General features: G+C 42.8%; 2 protein-coding genes across 4 annotated transcripts in view; one reads left to right on the top strand and one right to left on the bottom strand.

The window, feature by feature from the left end:
* Positions 1-17490, top strand: part of LOC137358686 (ORM1-like protein 2) — a 185054-nt gene that overhangs the window by 145352 nt on the left and 22212 nt on the right. The window lies entirely within an intron of this gene.
* The window catches only part of nemp1 (nuclear envelope integral membrane protein 1), a 30706-nt gene continuing 14128 nt past the window's right edge, over positions 913-17490 (bottom strand). Inside the window, exons 5-9 of one of the 2 annotated variants that reach the window (XM_068024886.1) lie at positions 17172-17265; positions 16394-16508; positions 9837-10062; positions 7118-7291; positions 913-3498 (exon numbers count right to left, since the gene is read on the bottom strand). In XM_068024886.1, the coding sequence (XP_067880987.1) occupies positions 3369-3498; positions 7118-7291; positions 9837-10062; positions 16394-16508; positions 17172-17265 (739 nt within the window). In that variant the 3' untranslated portion in view covers positions 913-3368. The remainder of the gene's footprint in view (positions 3499-7117; positions 7292-9836; positions 10063-16393; positions 16509-17171; positions 17266-17490) is intronic. The other variant, XM_068024885.1, reaches the window with a different exon arrangement.

Below are 17490 nucleotides of genomic sequence, written 5' to 3'. Positions count from 1 at the left end.
TTATTTTTTCCATGAAAGATTGCTTACTTTCACAACATTACCACCCTTACCTCGTCAACACGTAATTAAAAGGGCCAATTGAATATTAGCCATTATCTGAGGGATACTGGCATCCTGGCTTCAGTTGTAGAGTCATCGTCAGACCCTATCTGAAGTACTGCGCTCAATTTTGAGCATCAGAAGGGTGTGGATGCTGGGGGTCAATTGAATTTTTCAAGACTGCGATCAATAGATTTTTGTTGGCTCAGGGTATAAAGGGGTAATGAGCCAAGGCAGATACATCGAGTTGAGAGACAGATCAGCCATGATCTAATTCAACGGCAGAACAGCCTCAAGGGGCTGAAGTGCACTTCTATTATATTTTTAATCCCCATTGGTGCCGAAATCCTCAGTTTTGTGCGCTGACATTTCTTGCTGGCCTTCCTTGACCCTCCATAAGCTCTAGCTTTTCTAAAACCTGCTCTTGGGCCCCAAATAAAACAATTTTTTAAAGCTTAAACAACTTGGCATTGGATGTTTAGCTAACCACGGCATCAAACTTGCACTTTTCTGGTGCCATACCTTTCAGCCTATAACGGTAAACAAACTTGGAGCAGACCAATGGTTTGTGCGACAGGAGAGTATGCCAACAGTCCACTAGAATTCTGTCAGTTGTGTTAGTGGAGGAAGATAGCACACAAAAGCTCAGGTGCTTCCCTATCACCAGAAGGCGGGAGATAGCAGGTCACTTGTCTTTGATCTCTGCAGATCTTCTGTGCCCGAGTGTTATGTACAAAAATGCTTTTTAAAAGGAACCCCCTGCCCTCCCCAACAAGACAGTGGCAATCACCTCCTCTTCCCATCCATGACTCCCTCCCCCCCCAAAACATAAACAATATTTTCTGCAATTGTTTATTACAATTCAAAACATTCATGAAATTAAATATCCCAGTGCATTTTCCCAAAACTGAAAATCGGTGTTCAACATTAAATGCAACAATATTCAAAGATTTAAAAACACATACTATGTCGCAGGACATTCGTGCCCATTACTGGTGATGTGCGATAATCAGATGGGTATTGCCTATTATTTGAAATTCAGGTATAATTTCAGTGTCATTAAAGGCATCATGATGTACACACCAATAACAGTGCCAGATTTCATCAATCAACACACAGCAGCTCCATAGATCCCAAGAGAGAACAGCTGCATCAATAAATACTGCCCAACAATCATGTGCCTATGCTCCACAGAGCTAGCTGATATGATTTTCATTCGTTAACCCACACGAACGCGTCAGAATTATACAACGCATGCTCGGCAGCACCACAGTCACACTGATGGGCAAAACTGGAAAGTACCTCTTCCTTTAATTCGTTGCAGATAGCAGAGGCAAGAGTGGAATGAAATTTGTTCAAACGAACTGTGGCTGTGAGGTCCACACTCCATAACACCATGTCTCACATAAAGGTGACCAGCAGTACCACGCTTGAGTCACAATTCCACTTCCAAATCAGGGTTTATATTGCTAAATACCCCGGCCATAACAGTGCAACACACTTCCACATTGTTCAGCTACCTCGAGATTAACTGTGCAATTTAATGAGCTCAGATAAACTCTCAATCTGGATATCAGGCATAGCATTGCAATTCAATGAATGGAGATTTTTAATATTTCTCATGTCATGTGGTTAATTCTGGTCATTCCTAAAATTGTGAAAATTCTGGCTTGCAAGTGGTACTTCCTCTCCCTTTAAAGCAGGAGGGTGCCTCAATGGAACAAGAGGCAAGAAAATGTCCTCTAGTAATACTATTTAAACAACAGGGCAGGGGAGGTTGTCCCAACAGTTCTCCCTCAGATTCTTTTTAACCCTCTGGGACATTGAAACCAAACTGTAGAGCAGATTAGAGGAATAGAAAATAAGTCACCTATAATCAAGTTAACAGTTCCATGGAAAAGGGAAAACATGGCAACTATTTGGGAAAAGTAACCTTGTTCTGAATTACAGATTTGAAGAGCGAATGTCACCATGGAGAATAGTTCATTTTACTTTTGGCTTAAGCCATTTCTATATCTTTCCATCATTCAGCAGGAGCTGCTAACACTGTTTGGGTACAAGCTTTAAAGGAGTTACTGGACCTGACTAGCTGTGGAGCTAGATAAGAATGGAACATATGGTTATAAGGCTAGAGATTATTCCCCAAAGTTTTTTTGATTAAATTCAGTCTCCTGCACCATCAGGCATAGGAGCGTTTCCAGGACAGGACTAAATGTGTTTAAAACAAGATAAAAATTGCTGAAATAGAGAGACAGAAAAAGCAATGTTAATCACAATTCCTTATACTGTACTACATTTTTTTGAAAAAGTTCTGATGACAAAAGACATTCTTTGCATAGATACAAATTATATACACCAAAGTCTGGTAAACTTGGTAACATCACAGTTGATATAACCTGACTTAAACTGCTCTGCAGTTAATCTTATATTCTTAAACAAAGACACACATTTAACAGAGTTTGTAGTACAGAAAAACATTAAAAAAGTAAATACTTCATTAAAAAAAAAAATCAAATGGCAACACAACTGAGCTGTCTGAAATATGCCTTCAAATGTATGTGTAGAATTATTTAACTTGTTGAAATTTTGCAATTTGTATCCAACCTTCCCACTGATAAATGGCGATAAAAAGAGTGGTGGGACCAGAGTTTTACAGTTACATTTTATGAAACCTAAATTTTGCTGACAAAGATAAAAAATTAAAAATGTAAGTGGTTATTTTTTCAAAGTTCAGCTAAGCCTTAGAAAGATCTCCAATGGTTTTTCCTTTTCTCGGTTAAAAGGATTCAGAACTGCTATCTGTGACTCTTTCTCCACCTTCATAGATCACAGCAGTTATTATTTCCAGTGTAATTGTTTTTTTTTTAAAAAGTTTCCTTGAACTTCAAGCAGTGCAACATTAACAGACCAATTCTTAAAAATCAAGGACTGGTCAATAAAGTCATTAAAAATACAAGCACCTGAGAAAAGACCAAATTCAGGGTCACTACACCAAACCTTTCAATCTTTCGGCAAACTGGATCTTGACTGCCCTGCACATGCAGTATCAATCCTAGCACTCCTAATCCAGTCCAGTTTGGATGCAGATCACATTTAATTGAATGAATTGCTGAGTGTATTTTTGCAATTTGTCTTTTTGATCATTTTGATATTTCAAATGACAAGTCAAGCAAGAAGCAGTGTAAACAGCTGCCCCCTGTATGGGAAGAGGCTTGGTCTCCAAAACACGAACCTCACTCAGACTGGGGAACATTTGCTATCCGAGGCCCAGTCTCAACATTCGTCATAAAAACCAGTGTCATAGATTTCATCCTCTAAAAACAATCCACCTAGTCCGTATTCTTGCTCGTGAACAGAAATTTCGTTGGGATTGAGGTGAAACTCCCCTTCAACAAAGTCAGCAAATCTGCAGGATGACACACAGATCCCATAGTCATACCAATGTCCCAAACCCAACAGCTATTGAAAAAAAAAAATCAAAAAACTATTTTAAACCATAATGAGCATTTGTTTTTCTTACAACATTCATTTTCCCAACATACTTCATACATACAATACTTCATGCAATTAAAAATACAAATTTACATTTTTGGAAAGACTATTATTCGCTAGTGTCATGAAGACCCCTATCTGCTAAAAATGAGGCATATTAATTTCGTCATATGAACATTAATTTTAAACTGTTGCTGGAGTGAAGAAATTACTTATTTAAAGAGAGAGATCACCAGACACTTGGCTGGAGGACATTTGCATACTAAGAGGCAGTGCTTGGAGAGACAAAAGAATTGCTCACTGATTCAATTAACAGAGATTGGGCTGGGCAATGGTGATCAACATCTTGTTGGGGTAAGAGAAAGCACTACACCCTACAACCGAGAGCTTTGGAATCCACAAACACAGGAGTGGTTAAGCCAGCTGGTTACATAACTAACCAGCTGGTTCTGGCTTTTTGAACTAGACACAGGACAGTTTGAGGTCAGACTGCATACTACGACTGAACCTAGAACAAGAGAGCTCTCTCTCGCATTCTTATAGGCCTCCAGACCCACTGAAGACACGTAAACCTCAAGGAGAGAAAAAAGACTCCTACATTGAAACAAGTTGAAGTGTGCACTGGGCCCCAACAAACAGCAAGACTTACCGGCAATCAAAGACTCCACATTGAACTTAAAGGATCGTAAATAACTACCAGATAGCACCTCAAACTTTTGCCCTTTATTCCTTCTACCTTTTCTGTCTCTATCTGTGTGTGTTTATCGTGTATACATGCTAGTGTGGTCGTGCCGTGTATTCGTTAACCGAATTAGAGTTCAAGATTGATAAAACTTCCATCTTTCTTGTTTAAAATCTAAGAAAACCTGTCTGATTGGATTTCTTTGCCTTGCAATTGGAAAGCAGAAAACAAGGATTAACTGAGGGGGAACTAAAAACACAGCGTTTTAAAAATACAAACCTCATTACGGTTAAACTAGGCAAAGGCTGAGAGAGAACCCCTAGACCCCTGTCTCACCTGGTCGTAACACTAGAATCACCTTATCCATGAATTATGAAAACACACTTCAATTTTGCCCCACCACTCCTGGGGTATGGATCCTTAAGCACCAACAGGCCTCTGATATCCAAAAGCCACTCTTCACTGAGAATCTAGTGAGTTTCAGCAAGCAGCTCAACAAAGGGGCAACCACAGCCGAGTCCCATCTTCCTTTTATTTTATGTCTCCAACCACACAGTTTCCAATAGATATCACTGGAGAGCAGCCAGAAACAGAAACCCTTTCCAAAGTCCAGGGTACTGAGGCTAATTGGAGCACTCCTACCATCACACTACCGGAGGTCAACTAACACCAGACTGGGGATCAAACCTAGGAGTTTCCTACCCGCATGACTCAGTCCCACACTCAGCAATGCACTTGCCAACTGAGCCATCAGGGGAGCCTTCAGGGTACTTTGGAAAAAAATGAATTTAACTTTTATACAAAAAAAAAAGTGATGACAGACCTCCTGATTAAAATTGCAGCTTCCACAACTTATTTTTTTTTAATTTTTATTTATTTACAGATACAGCACTGAAACAGGCCCTTCAGCCCACTAAGTCTGTGCCAACCAACAACCACCCATTTTTTATACGAATCCTACATTAACCCCATATTCCCTACCACATCCCCACCATTCTCCTACCACCTACCTACACTAGGGACAAATTACAATGGCCAATTTACCCATCAACCTGCAAGTCTTTGGCTGTGGGAGGAAACTGGAGCACCCGGCGGAAACCCACGCGCTCACAGGGAGAACTTGCAAACTCCGCACAGGCAGTACCCAGAACTGAACCCACGTCACTGGAGCTGCGAGGCTGCGGTGCTAACCACTGCGCCGCCCTCTGGAGCCATGATCTTATTAAATGGCGATGTAGGCTCGAGGGGTCGAATGGCCTACTCTAAAGAATGGCTACCTGACCCAAACCTGACCAGACGGCATGTATCAGGTCCAGGTCAGGTCTCTCTTCCGGGTGCGGCTTTCGGGCTGGATGCGGACGCAGTGCTGTCTTGCTTAGGGACGGAACTTCTGCACAATTCTGCAGGAATAGCCTGCTGCCAGAATGGAGGATCACAACATTTGGACAAGGTATGTTTGATATAATTAACTTCATTACGGTAGTTGGGTCGGGTACGGAAAAAAAAAATCAAAAGGACTCGGGCCCGGGTTGGATGTGGTTGGGTCGGGTTTCAATTTCATACCTGAACAGGCCTTTAGCCTACTCCTGCTCCTATTTATGGTTGTGTGTTCAGAGCTCTACCAGTTTCAGTGCCTATCCTCAAGTACCAAACTACTGAGATATTAATGGAGCATCTCTACCATCAGGAATGGTCATAAGTAATCTTTCAATGGGGGAAACTGGAAGATACAGTAGACCAGCTGGCTTTTTAGCTTGGAGCCAAGTCACCTACTCCAAGATTTCTACACAAGGAGTTGAGCACACAACCAGGTTCAAATACATTGCATAAAAGTATGGTAATTTGGCACAAACTGACAACTTTACTCAAAGATCCCTGATGGTTGGTGTGGGAAGAGGCAAGATTCACACTAGGACAATTGGTGGAGTGGGGGTGTGGAATAATGTGATTGTTGGAGCTTTACTCTGCATCACATCCATGTTTACCTGAGATGGACATCTATGGTGCTGAAATTAGGTAGCTCAAGTAAAAACATTCCATTTCCAAGCACCAATATCTCATTTTAATTATTACAAAAATATTTTGATGAATTCCCAAGGAGAAAAAAAAAATCAGCACTTCAGCGTGCAACACCAAAATGACAGAATGTGAGCTAGCACCAGTGACTCCACCCCATATACCGAACTCGTCACTCAAATGTGGCGTCAAAAGACTTTCTCCATTTGACAGGGAGGAGAGGGAGAAAGGGAAAGAGAAAAGAAAGAATGAGTGAGTGTCATTGAAGGCTACTCTCACCCACCCCCTAAAGGATAGTTTCAAAAGCTGCATTCACAGATGCCTGGGAACAGATCACCCGGGCTGTTGATGTGAGGAGAAGCTGAAGAAAATAACTGACACACCTCAGCCACCACATGCTCTCCTTTTGATTTTTTTCCAATATACATGGCATTTAAATATTTGTTGCACACAATAAATACTCCACACAGCCACTGTGGCCCTTCTGGAAGCTGCTATACCCAAGGGATGATGTATTTTTTCAGAAAACCTGGCTTCCCTGACTGCAGCTTTCACATTTCACGGTCCATACTATGCAGCTGTGACAGACAGGGAGGTGCTACAATTTTGCATCAAACATGAAGCACAGTGTTACATTAAGTGTATGCTGCAGAGGTCAAGCAACGGCCTTGATCAATAATTGGAAATCGCAAACTCATACATGGTTTGCGAAAGCAGCAGGCTCGGAATGGGAAAACCAGTTATCCAGACTGCTCTTGCACATCTCCTGATTACTAGCTCAAGGACAGTGCTAACAAAGGCCCAGGAACAGGCTCTTTGTCCATTTTCTCAGGGGACAGGGGAAGTCAGTAAAAGTGCAAGAGGATTTAAACAGCAGACAATAATTACCTCTTTGGTGTTGAAAGTCTGGACACCATTTTCCAAGCATTGAATTCAGGGCTGCTGCAGTACTGTTGCAGCTCCACCAGGGCTTTGTGTGTTTCTACTTCTCCTTGTCTCTGATATTCCTCCTCAGTTAGAAGCTTTAGGGGCTCTGGCTTGCCTCTTAGTTTGAACACTCGCCTAAAATTAGAGTTTAAAAAATTCTGAAAGGTCACTGTGTATTTTGAGTCAGATGTTTTAAGAGTTTTTTTTTCTCTCCAATTCCAGGGCTTACCTCACTGCAACAGTCGAAACACTTTCTAAACTCTTCTTTCATATTTATTTTATTTATTTAGAGATACAGCACTGAAACAGGCCCTTCGGCCCACCGAGTCTGTGCCGACCAACAACCACCCATTTATACTAATCCTACATTAACCCCATATTCTCTACCACATCCCCACCATTCTTCTACCACCTACCTACACTAGGGGCAATTTACAACGGCCAATTTACCTATTAACCTGCAAGTCTTTGGTTGTGGGAGGAAACCGGGGCACCCAGCAGAAACCCACGCAGACACAGGGAGAACTTGCAAACTCCGCACAGGCAGTACCCAGAACTGAACCCGGGTCGCTGGAGCTGAGAGGCTGTAGTGCTAACCACTGTGCCGCCCATGTATGTGTGTATCCCAAACCCCCTTATTTCAGGATCACAAGTTTATTACATATCTAAGAAAATTATTTGAACTTAACTGTTAGAAAGATCAATCAATTGACCTGGGTCCTTATGGGAATTTATTATTTTTCAAGTTCCCTATTCATTTAGGAGCCACCACACAATCTGAAGGTCGGATAATTAAACTGTTTCTAGGCCTCCACCAGTCTACAACCTGCCCCTAGGTGGTGTCCCCACATCATTCTGCTTTCTTAACACTGCAGTTACATTGTGCTTACTGGTACAATACCAATGGGGGTCAGCAAGTCGGACATTGTAGTTTCATAGTAATGCATTCGTGTAGGGGGGGGGGGGGGGGATGTGCATGCCCGCGGAAGAACTCTGAACATGCAACTTAATGCTTTAGTTTCATACTTTTTATTTTTTTTTTTTTAAAAAGCAACTTTCCAATTATAGTCACTGGGTGCATAGTGAAAACAGCACAGGATGATTCCTAGAAGCTGCATGACTCTGGTATAAACCCACAACAAATGATACTACAGCATGTGTCTGAGACACTTAGCATAGTTTAAAAGGATCAGAAGAAACAGCTCATCTCTATTAGCCAACTCCCCAGATGGGAAAGTTAGAACAAGCATACCAGTAAATTGGTAATGGGGATGGAACTTTGGGATGGAAAAGCAAACATCTTTGTCCTTCCACAATCCACCTGATGCACTAAAAGTACACTCGTAAAGAGACTTTCATCCCTGCACTCTGGGATGAACATTTGCTCAATGCTCAGAAACAGTACACTGCTTTAACCCTTTGATCCACTCAGTCCTTTGTCCATGTTTTTTTTTAAACTAACACAACCACTTTTGTACAGATCAGGCGAACTTTGAGTCCTTGACATTTTTGTGCCAAGAACTCTCATTACTCCAGCAAATGGCTCAGAGAACTTGCAATAGAAAAAGGGGTCTGTCCAACATCAAAATCTAACATTTTTAATGTTTAAGCTTTTCATCCAAATTATAGCCAGGCCAAAATTGGTGAAATTAAACTAGTTTCTGTTCATTGTCTTCTACAAGAGTGCACATGTGCCTTTTGAATGAATACACACAATTCTGTCTGGGACATTACACACCAATAGACAACAGCAATTCTCTCCTGGCTATGAAAACTACTGAATGAGCCAGTGTCTTTGAGCTATAGCACCATGGTGCTCTTCTGCCTATGTTGCGAGATCAGGAGTAACCCTGAGCTCCCTCACCCCCACTTTTATCCATTACAACCCCGTAGTGAAAAGGGAAACGGTTGACTGAGGCACAATAAATCCCATAAAGTTAAGTTTTAGATCATACATGTTTGCCTGTGAAAGCTGCCTTCTGAGATAAGCACAAGTGTGTTGGGAGACAGTTCACATCAGTACTGTTTGTGAAGACAGTGTATATGCAAACATAGTGCTACACAACACTCCCACAGTCATTCCTTTACTGGGACAGATTCCCAACACGCAGAAGCTGAACATTCCTTCCTCAATCCAAGAATCCTATTTGAGAGAGACCTGGAATCATCTATCCCCCGATCAGTTTCCCCTCTCTAATCTGAATGTCAGACAAGCCTGGCAAAACTGGCCTCTAAGAAATGTCCCTCCCCGAATCCCTCCACCTCCAAGACCCTCCTTAAAACCCACCTCTGACCAAATTTGTAAGTCACCCCTCCTCATATCATCGGCTTGGCATCCATTTTATGATTGCAACTCCAAAGCACCTTGGGACATTTTCTACATTAAAAGGTGCTGCGTATGTTGTTGCCCATGTATAAGTGTAAATTGAGACTGGGATTCAAAATCTGTTCTTCTGGTTGGTGGCTCTATACTCTAGCACTGGGGTTAGAGTCCTTTTCCAAAGCCACAGTGTCAAGATATTCACTACAATAATCGGTTTTATTTTTCTCCAGTCTGCTTTGTAGCAGAATGCCAACTTGCTCCAGGCACATGAGCAAGAAATCTGTTTTTACCCATTTAGCACAACTAAATATGCAGTTATTTCAATCAATGGGAAGAGTTACCACACAAAATACTTACTTGCATGCAGTGCACGTCCACCTAAATGGAAGCTCTAGGTTCTTGATGCAGAAAGCTACAACGATGAGTGCCAGGGCAACTTGTTGTACTTGAATACCACAGTACATTAGTAATAGTCCAATGAGTTGCAGGGCCCAGTTTAGAAGATTGACATTTCTCTCCTCCTCCAGTGGTCCATATTTGTAGCAGACAGCAAAACTGACAAAGGCAGATATTATCACATAGCCTGAAACATCAACAGCACAGGAGGAGAAACCTTCAGAAAAGGACTCGATGTCGGTTTTTTTCCAGATAATCTGCACATCACAGTCAAGATAATTTCTCAGCTGCAGTACACTATGCAGGTAGACTTAGCCACATTTGGCAATGGGAGGGGAGGGCAGAAGAATAAAGACACCACACAGAGATCAGGTGTTCCTCACTGCAAGGGAGGAAAAATAAGGGGAAGGGTCACCTAGGCCTCTCTCAAACACATCCTAGCTGCTGGCGACTGGCACTGGCAGATGTCAGAGCTGGTCACCTAGCCAGCTGGAGTGTGATGTGAGACTGAGACGACAATAAAATAGAACTTTCTTTTTTAAACTTCTGAAATCTGAACTTTCTCAGAACCGTAGAGCATAGAAACAGACCCTTCGGCCCACCACGTCCATGCCAACCATAATGCCCATCTATACTAATCCCACTTGCCTGCATTAATTCCATATCCCTCTATGCCTTGCTCATTCAAGTACCTGTCCAGATGCCTCTTAAATGTTGCTACTGTTCCTGCCTCCACCACCTCCTCTGGCAGCTCATTCCAAATACCCACTATTCTTTGTGTGAAAAATTTACCCTTTTGATCCCCTTTAAACCTCCTCCCTCTCACCTTAAATCTATGCCCTCTAGTTTTAGTCACCCCTACCATGGGAAACAGACTCTGGCTATCTACGCCTCTCAGAATTTTATATACCTCTATCATGTCCCCTCTCAGCCTCCTTCGCTCCAGGAAAAACAGACCCAGCCTATCCAATCTCTCTTTATAACTCAAGCCCTCCAAACCAGGCAACATCCTTGTGAATCTTTTCTGCACCCTCTCTAGCTTAAATCACATCTTTCCTGTAGTGCGGCGACCAGAACTGCACACAGTACTCCAAGTGCGGCCTAACCAACATTATGTACAACTGCAACATGACGTTCCAACTCTTGTCCTCAATGCCTTGGCCGATGAAGGCAAGCATGCCATATGCCTTCCTCACCACCCTGTCTACCTGTGTTGCCACTTTCAGGGAACTATGTACTTGCACCCCAAGGTGTCTCTGCTCAACAACGCTCCCCAGGGCCGTGCCATTCACTGTATATGTCCTGCCCTGGTTTAACTTCCCAAAATGCATCACTTCGCACTTGTCTGCGTTAAATTCCATTTGCCAATCCCTTGTCCACTTTCCCAGTTGATCTATATCCTGTTGTAACCTTAGACAACCTTCTTCACTATCCACTATACCACCAATTTTGGTGTCATTTGCAAACTTACAAGTCATTAATATATATGACAAACAGAGGGCCCAGCGCCGATCCCTGCGGCACACCACTGGTCACCGGCCTCCATTCTGAAAAACAACCTTCCACTACCACCCTCTGTCTCCTATCACCAAGCCAATTTTGTATCCAATTGGCTAGCTCACCCCGGATCCCATGTGTTCGAACCTTCTGGACCAGCCTAACATGCAGGACCTTGTCAAAGGCCTTGCTAAAGTCCATGTAGACAACGTCCACTGCCCTGCCCTCGTCAATCCTCTTGGTCACCTCCTCAAAAAACTCAATGAAATTCGTGAGACATGATTTCCCACGCACAAAGCCATGCTGACTATCCCTAATTAGACCTTGCCTTTCCAAATGCATGTAAATCCTGTCGCTCAGAATCCCTTCCAATAACTTTCCCACCACTAATGTAAGGCTCACTGGCCTGTAGTTCCCTGGCTTATCCCTGCTGCCCTTAAATAAAGGCACTAAATTAGCTATCCTCCAGTCTTCCGGTACCTCAGCCGTGGCTAACGATGATACAAAATTCTCTGCCAGGGCCCCAGCAATCTCCTCCCTTGCTTCCCATAGCATCCTAGGATACACCTGGTCAGGCCCTGGGGATTTATCCACCTTAATGCGCTTCAAAGCCTCCAACACCTCCTCCTTTGTAATGTTGTTATGCTCCAGGATATCGCTGTTCCCTCCCTTGAACTCACTAGCTTCCATCACCTTCTCCACAGTAAATACAGACGAGAATTATTCATTGAAGACCTCGCCCATTTCCCGTGGCTCCACACATAGATTACCACACTGATCCTTAAGGGGACCTACTCTCTCCCTAGCTGCCCTTTTACTCTTAATATACTTATAGAATCTTTTAGGATTCTACTTTATCTTATCTGCCAGGGAAATCTCATGGCCCCTTTTCGCCCTCCTAATTTCCTTCTTAAGTGTACTCCTACATCCCTTATACTCCTTGAGGGACTCGCTTGATCCCAGCTGCCTATACCTGACATATATCTCTTTGTCCTGATGAGACCCTCAATATCCCTTGTTAACCAAGGTTCCCTAAACTTGCCAGCCTTGTCCTTCAATCGAACAGGAATATGCCGGCCCTGAACTCTTCCTATCTCACTTTTAAAAGCCTCCCACTTGCCAGACGTCCCTTTACCTGTAAACAGCCTCTCCCATTCAGCTTTTGAGAGTTCCTGTCTGATGCCATCGAAATTAGCCTTCCCCCATTTTAGGACTTCAACTTGAGGACCAGTCCTATCCTTTTTCCATAACTATCTTGAAGCTAATAAGAGTTATGGTCACTGGTCCCAAAGTGCTCCCCCACTGACACATCAACCACCTGCCCAGCCTCATTTCCTAAGAGGAGGTCGAGTGTAGCCCCTTCTCTAGTAGGGTTATCCACATACTGCTTCAGAAAACTATCCTGGACACACTTAACAAATTCTTCCCCATCTGATCCCTTAGCACTAAGGCAGTCCCAGTCAATATTAGGGAAGTTAAAATCACCTACTATTACAACCCTATAATTCCTACACCTCTCTGTGATTTCCCTACATATATGCTCTTCCAATTCCCTCTGACTATTATATCATAACCCCATCAAAGTGATCACCCCTTTCTTATTTCTAAGTTCTACCCATATGGCCTCGCTGGACATTCCCCCCGGGATATCCTCTCTTAAGTACTGCTGTGATGTCCTCTCTAATCAATAGTGCAACTCCCCCTCCTCTCTTATCTCCACCTCTGTCACGCCAGAAGCACTGGTACCCCAGAACATTGAGCTGCCAGTCCTGCCCATCCCTCAACCACGTTTCCGTAATAGCTATATCACAATCCCTTGTACCGATCCATGCTCTGAGTTCATCTGCCTTACCTGCAAGGCTTCTTGCATTAAAGTAAATGCAGTTTAGCCTATCAGACCTTCCACGCTCCCTTGTTCCTCCTTACACCCCTGTCCTCCCATGTGACACGCACCAGTTCCCCAGCCAAAAAAACCCACACACTTAATAGCTCAGGGCAATATTCATCCATGAAGGTCAGAAATACTGGAAACTGTTTACAACTACAGAGTAACAAGACTGTTCAAGAACTAAAACTCTGCCAGGTCTGGTTTGTTGAAATCAAATCTGGTTCCTTAAACCACCACACACTTAGGTCCACCTTTAAAATAATTCCAATGTGGAGGATTCAAAATCTGATACTGGATCGCCTGCATCGCTGCTCACTGTTGATGGGATGATGCGCTGTTTTATAATGACAGAAGTGTTAGAAAACACATTGTGTTGCATGATAGAACATCTAAACAAAACCATACAAGATTAAATGATGCTGTTAGATAATTCAACCTAGAAACAAGTTAGTTATGTATGCGATTATCCTCCATAACTGAAAAACGATGACTGAAAAGTTTCACTTCGAGATCATAATTGCAATCTACTGAATAAAGTTAAACCACACATGTGCATAATTTGGCCAATTATTCCTATTCTGTTTTATTGACAATAATGGTATGATGTGGCATTTACAAAGTACCATCTCTAGTAGTCCACACAATGGAGGCAGAAACAGCTCAGTGAGCCATGACTTCTTCGCTCTTTTCTCAAAGGGTATTTTTTTTTTTTTTAAATTGATGGAACTTTGGGGTTTCAGAGCTGATCCCTTGGGGAAGGTAGAAGCAGAGGACGAATCAATTAAACCCCGACTTCTCCTCTGGAAACACAGTTCAAAATCTGATTTGGTGGTGGGGGGGGAATGCCATTTACAGTTTGCGTAATCCAACACATTTTCTTTGGACATTGTAAACTCCTGGTTTACAAGAAACAGAGGCTGAGTGTGCCCAGAAGTGCGGGAAAAAAAAAAATCAGGTCAGGTACCAGCAGGAAATACAGGGCATGAGTTACAAATGTGCAAAGTAGATGTGGAGGGCATGTCCAGTACAGGCACAGAGGTCTCAGGAGAGGCAAGTGGCACTGAGCTCACACATATGCAAAGCACAGAAAATACCAGCAATGAGATTCACTAAAGAATCACCTGGAATGGCTTCTCTTTCCACTCCCACACCTTTATCTCTAGTGTCCAAGGATCTCTCTTTGGCCCCCTATTTCTCATCCATATGCTGCCCTTCGGCAATATCATCTGAAAAGAGTCAATTTTCACAGGTATGCTGACGACACCCAGCTCTACCTCACCACCACCTCTCTCAACCCCTTCACTGTTTCCAAGTTGTCAGACTGCTTGTCCAACATCCAGTATTGGATGAGCAGAAATTTCCTCCAACTAAATATTGGGGAGACCGAAGTAATTGTCGACAGTCCCTACTACAAACTCCAATCCCTAGCCTCTGACTCCATCTCTCCCTAACATTTTCCTGAGGGTGAACCAGACTGTTCTCAACCTCAGTATCATATCTGAACCAGAGATGAGCTTGTGGCCACATAGCCACACCATTAATAAGAGTGCCAACATCCACCTCCATAACATTGCCCGTCTCTGCCCCAGCCTCAGCTCATCAACTACTGAAACCCTCACCTCTGCCTTTTTACCGAGACTGGACTACTCCAATGCTCTCCTAGCCAGCCACCCATCTTCACTCTCCATAAGCTTAAGTTCATCCAAAACTTGTCTGCCCGTGTCCTAACTCTCACCAGGGCCCATTCGTCCATCACCCTGTGCTCGCTGAGCTATATTTGCTCCTAGTTGACCACCACCTCAAATTTTAAAATTCTCATTTTCAGATCCCTCCATGGCCTCGCCCTCTATCTCTCTAACACCCTACAACCCTCCGAGGTATCTACACTCCTCCAATTCTGGCCTCGTGAGCATCCCCAATTTTAAAATCGCCAAACGCTGGAATTCCCTCCCTAAACCTCTCCTTTTCACTCTTCCTTTAAGACACTCCTTAAAACCGACCTCTTTAACCAAGCTTTTGGTCATCGAGCCACAGAAGATATTGTGGCAGGTGTCAGATTTTGTTTGATAATACTCCTGTGAAGCACCTTGGAACATTTTCTTGTATTTATATAGTGCCTCTGACACAAGTCGTTGAGATGGAGACTAGCAGCTTTAGGAATGGAGAGCTCAATCCTCAGACCCACGAGCACAACCTGTGGCAATGGATATCTGGTGCAGGGAGTGAGAGGGGCAGATTAAAAGGCAGATTTGGGGTTTGGACATAAAGCAGTGCAAGGTGCAGCATGTACAAGAAATATTGAGGGTGGGGGAATGAGGATCTCATGTCCACAATGCAGCCCTTTAAATTAAATTAAATCCCTTTAAATTAAAGGGATGGAAAAATTGGACAGGCTGTGTGCAGGTGTGCAATCCTCTCCAGCAAATTTTCCCATCTGCATTCACACATATTAAACTTTATAACTCACTGACGTGATGTAATGAGTTAAGAATGGTATTTCTTCTTACGCTCTAAGTGCATTCTTAATCAGTCTGCCTGCTGAAATGAATTCTGTCAGGCTCCTGATTATACCCAAAGGCCCTTGCTGGAAAAATACACATGTGGACATCCAGGATTGTGTTCAACTATGATACCTTATATGGTCAAATTATCAAGCTCCAGAGCCCATCTAGACTCTCATGGATGGTCACTTGGACAAGGTTTGAGAGGGGTGCCTGTGCCCTTCGTTTCATACCCTAGCAAATACCAATAGCTTCAGGAAAGCAGAAAACACGGGGGAAATAAAAGTTCAGTTTGTTCCAGAGATGGTAAAATGGCAGTACAAGACCCGGCCTCAGTTTTGTTACCCAGTGTCACAGGAGGTACAGAATTATATCCGATATGCAGATGATGTGAGAAAATAGTATCAGCACCCAAGGCCGAGTGTTCGTTTTTGATTGTGGACTCTCCAATATTAGCCTCAAACAAGAGTACTACTAACCTTCATCCCATTAGTTCAATAGTATGAAGTTACCAGTTGTAAAGTCCTATTGACAAGAGTGCAAGTAAAAACTATCACATGCTTGAATCGGCTAGCCAGACTTAATTTTCAAACAAATCCTACGTCTACAGTATTAAAAACAAACAATCTCACCTAAAACGTACTGCAGATATTCTCTTAGGAGCAACTGTAAATTCCTCAGTGTCACTTGGATCAGATACAGAGACACAGACCAACCGCCTGCCACCAACAAGTAGAGAGAACTTTTCTATATTAAAAAAAAAGGGGAAAAAAATTACCAAAATTATTTTTCTTTGGTGTTTACTGAAAGTAGGAGACATCCATGCTGGATCATAGAACAGTCAGAGCACCATTCTGAAGCAGACGGAAAATTCCCACTTTCTGTCCAACTTCAGAACAGTGTCCCAACTTACATACCAGTGAATTTTTCTCTTTACCCAAAACAGCCTTCATGATGGCCTCTTAAACCTGGGCTCAAATCCATTCCACTTGGATACACCTGTCTCCCAGTCTGTGTTAAAAATAGTCTCACTCGGGCTTTCTCTACTCAGCTTCCAGCAGGCAGATTTTCACAGCACAGAATTCCTCTTAATTCAGCACCAACATGGCAATCTCACTTCAAACATAAGGGTTGATTTTATGAGGACTAAATGCGTACTGGTGCAGAAGTGGCTCATCTTCGGAGATTGCGACATTTCACAGGGGGTTTCACCTTGTGCCGAACCTGCATTACATCTGGAAACATGATACTGACAGCAGTCACAAAAAGTAGAAAAACATTCAATTGTCCAGCACAGACATTCAAGTGCAAGAAAACTCAGCTACTGTACAAGGTCCTGCTCACAAAACAGGGCAGAAAAACAGAAATTAGTCAATTTTTCACACTAAGAAAAGATGTTTACCGGCCTACCTTGGGTAGTAAACGAGCCAGGAAAAAGATGAGAATAATGAGTGAAGCCAAAACTCCAATACTCATTCCTGATGTATAGAAGAAAAGCTGACTCCTGAAAAGGAAGAATATATCAAATACATTTCACACTTTTTGATCTGCACCAGCATGAGAACACAATCTCCCCCACACCAAGCAAGCATCTTCTAAAAAAACAGAAACGTTCAGCAGAGAGCCACAAATTAGGACCGATCTCTAGCTCAAAATTTATTGCAGCAACAAAAATTCAAAACTATCTGCCCTTTTTAAGAATTTATTTTTCTTTCACATCGAGTCAGTG

Source organism: Heterodontus francisci, chromosome X (genome assembly GCF_036365525.1).
Source record: "Heterodontus francisci isolate sHetFra1 chromosome X, sHetFra1.hap1, whole genome shotgun sequence".
In the NCBI taxonomy this organism is placed as follows: domain Eukaryota; kingdom Metazoa; phylum Chordata; class Chondrichthyes; order Heterodontiformes; family Heterodontidae; genus Heterodontus; species Heterodontus francisci.
This window is presented reverse-complemented; position numbering and strand designations above follow the sequence as displayed.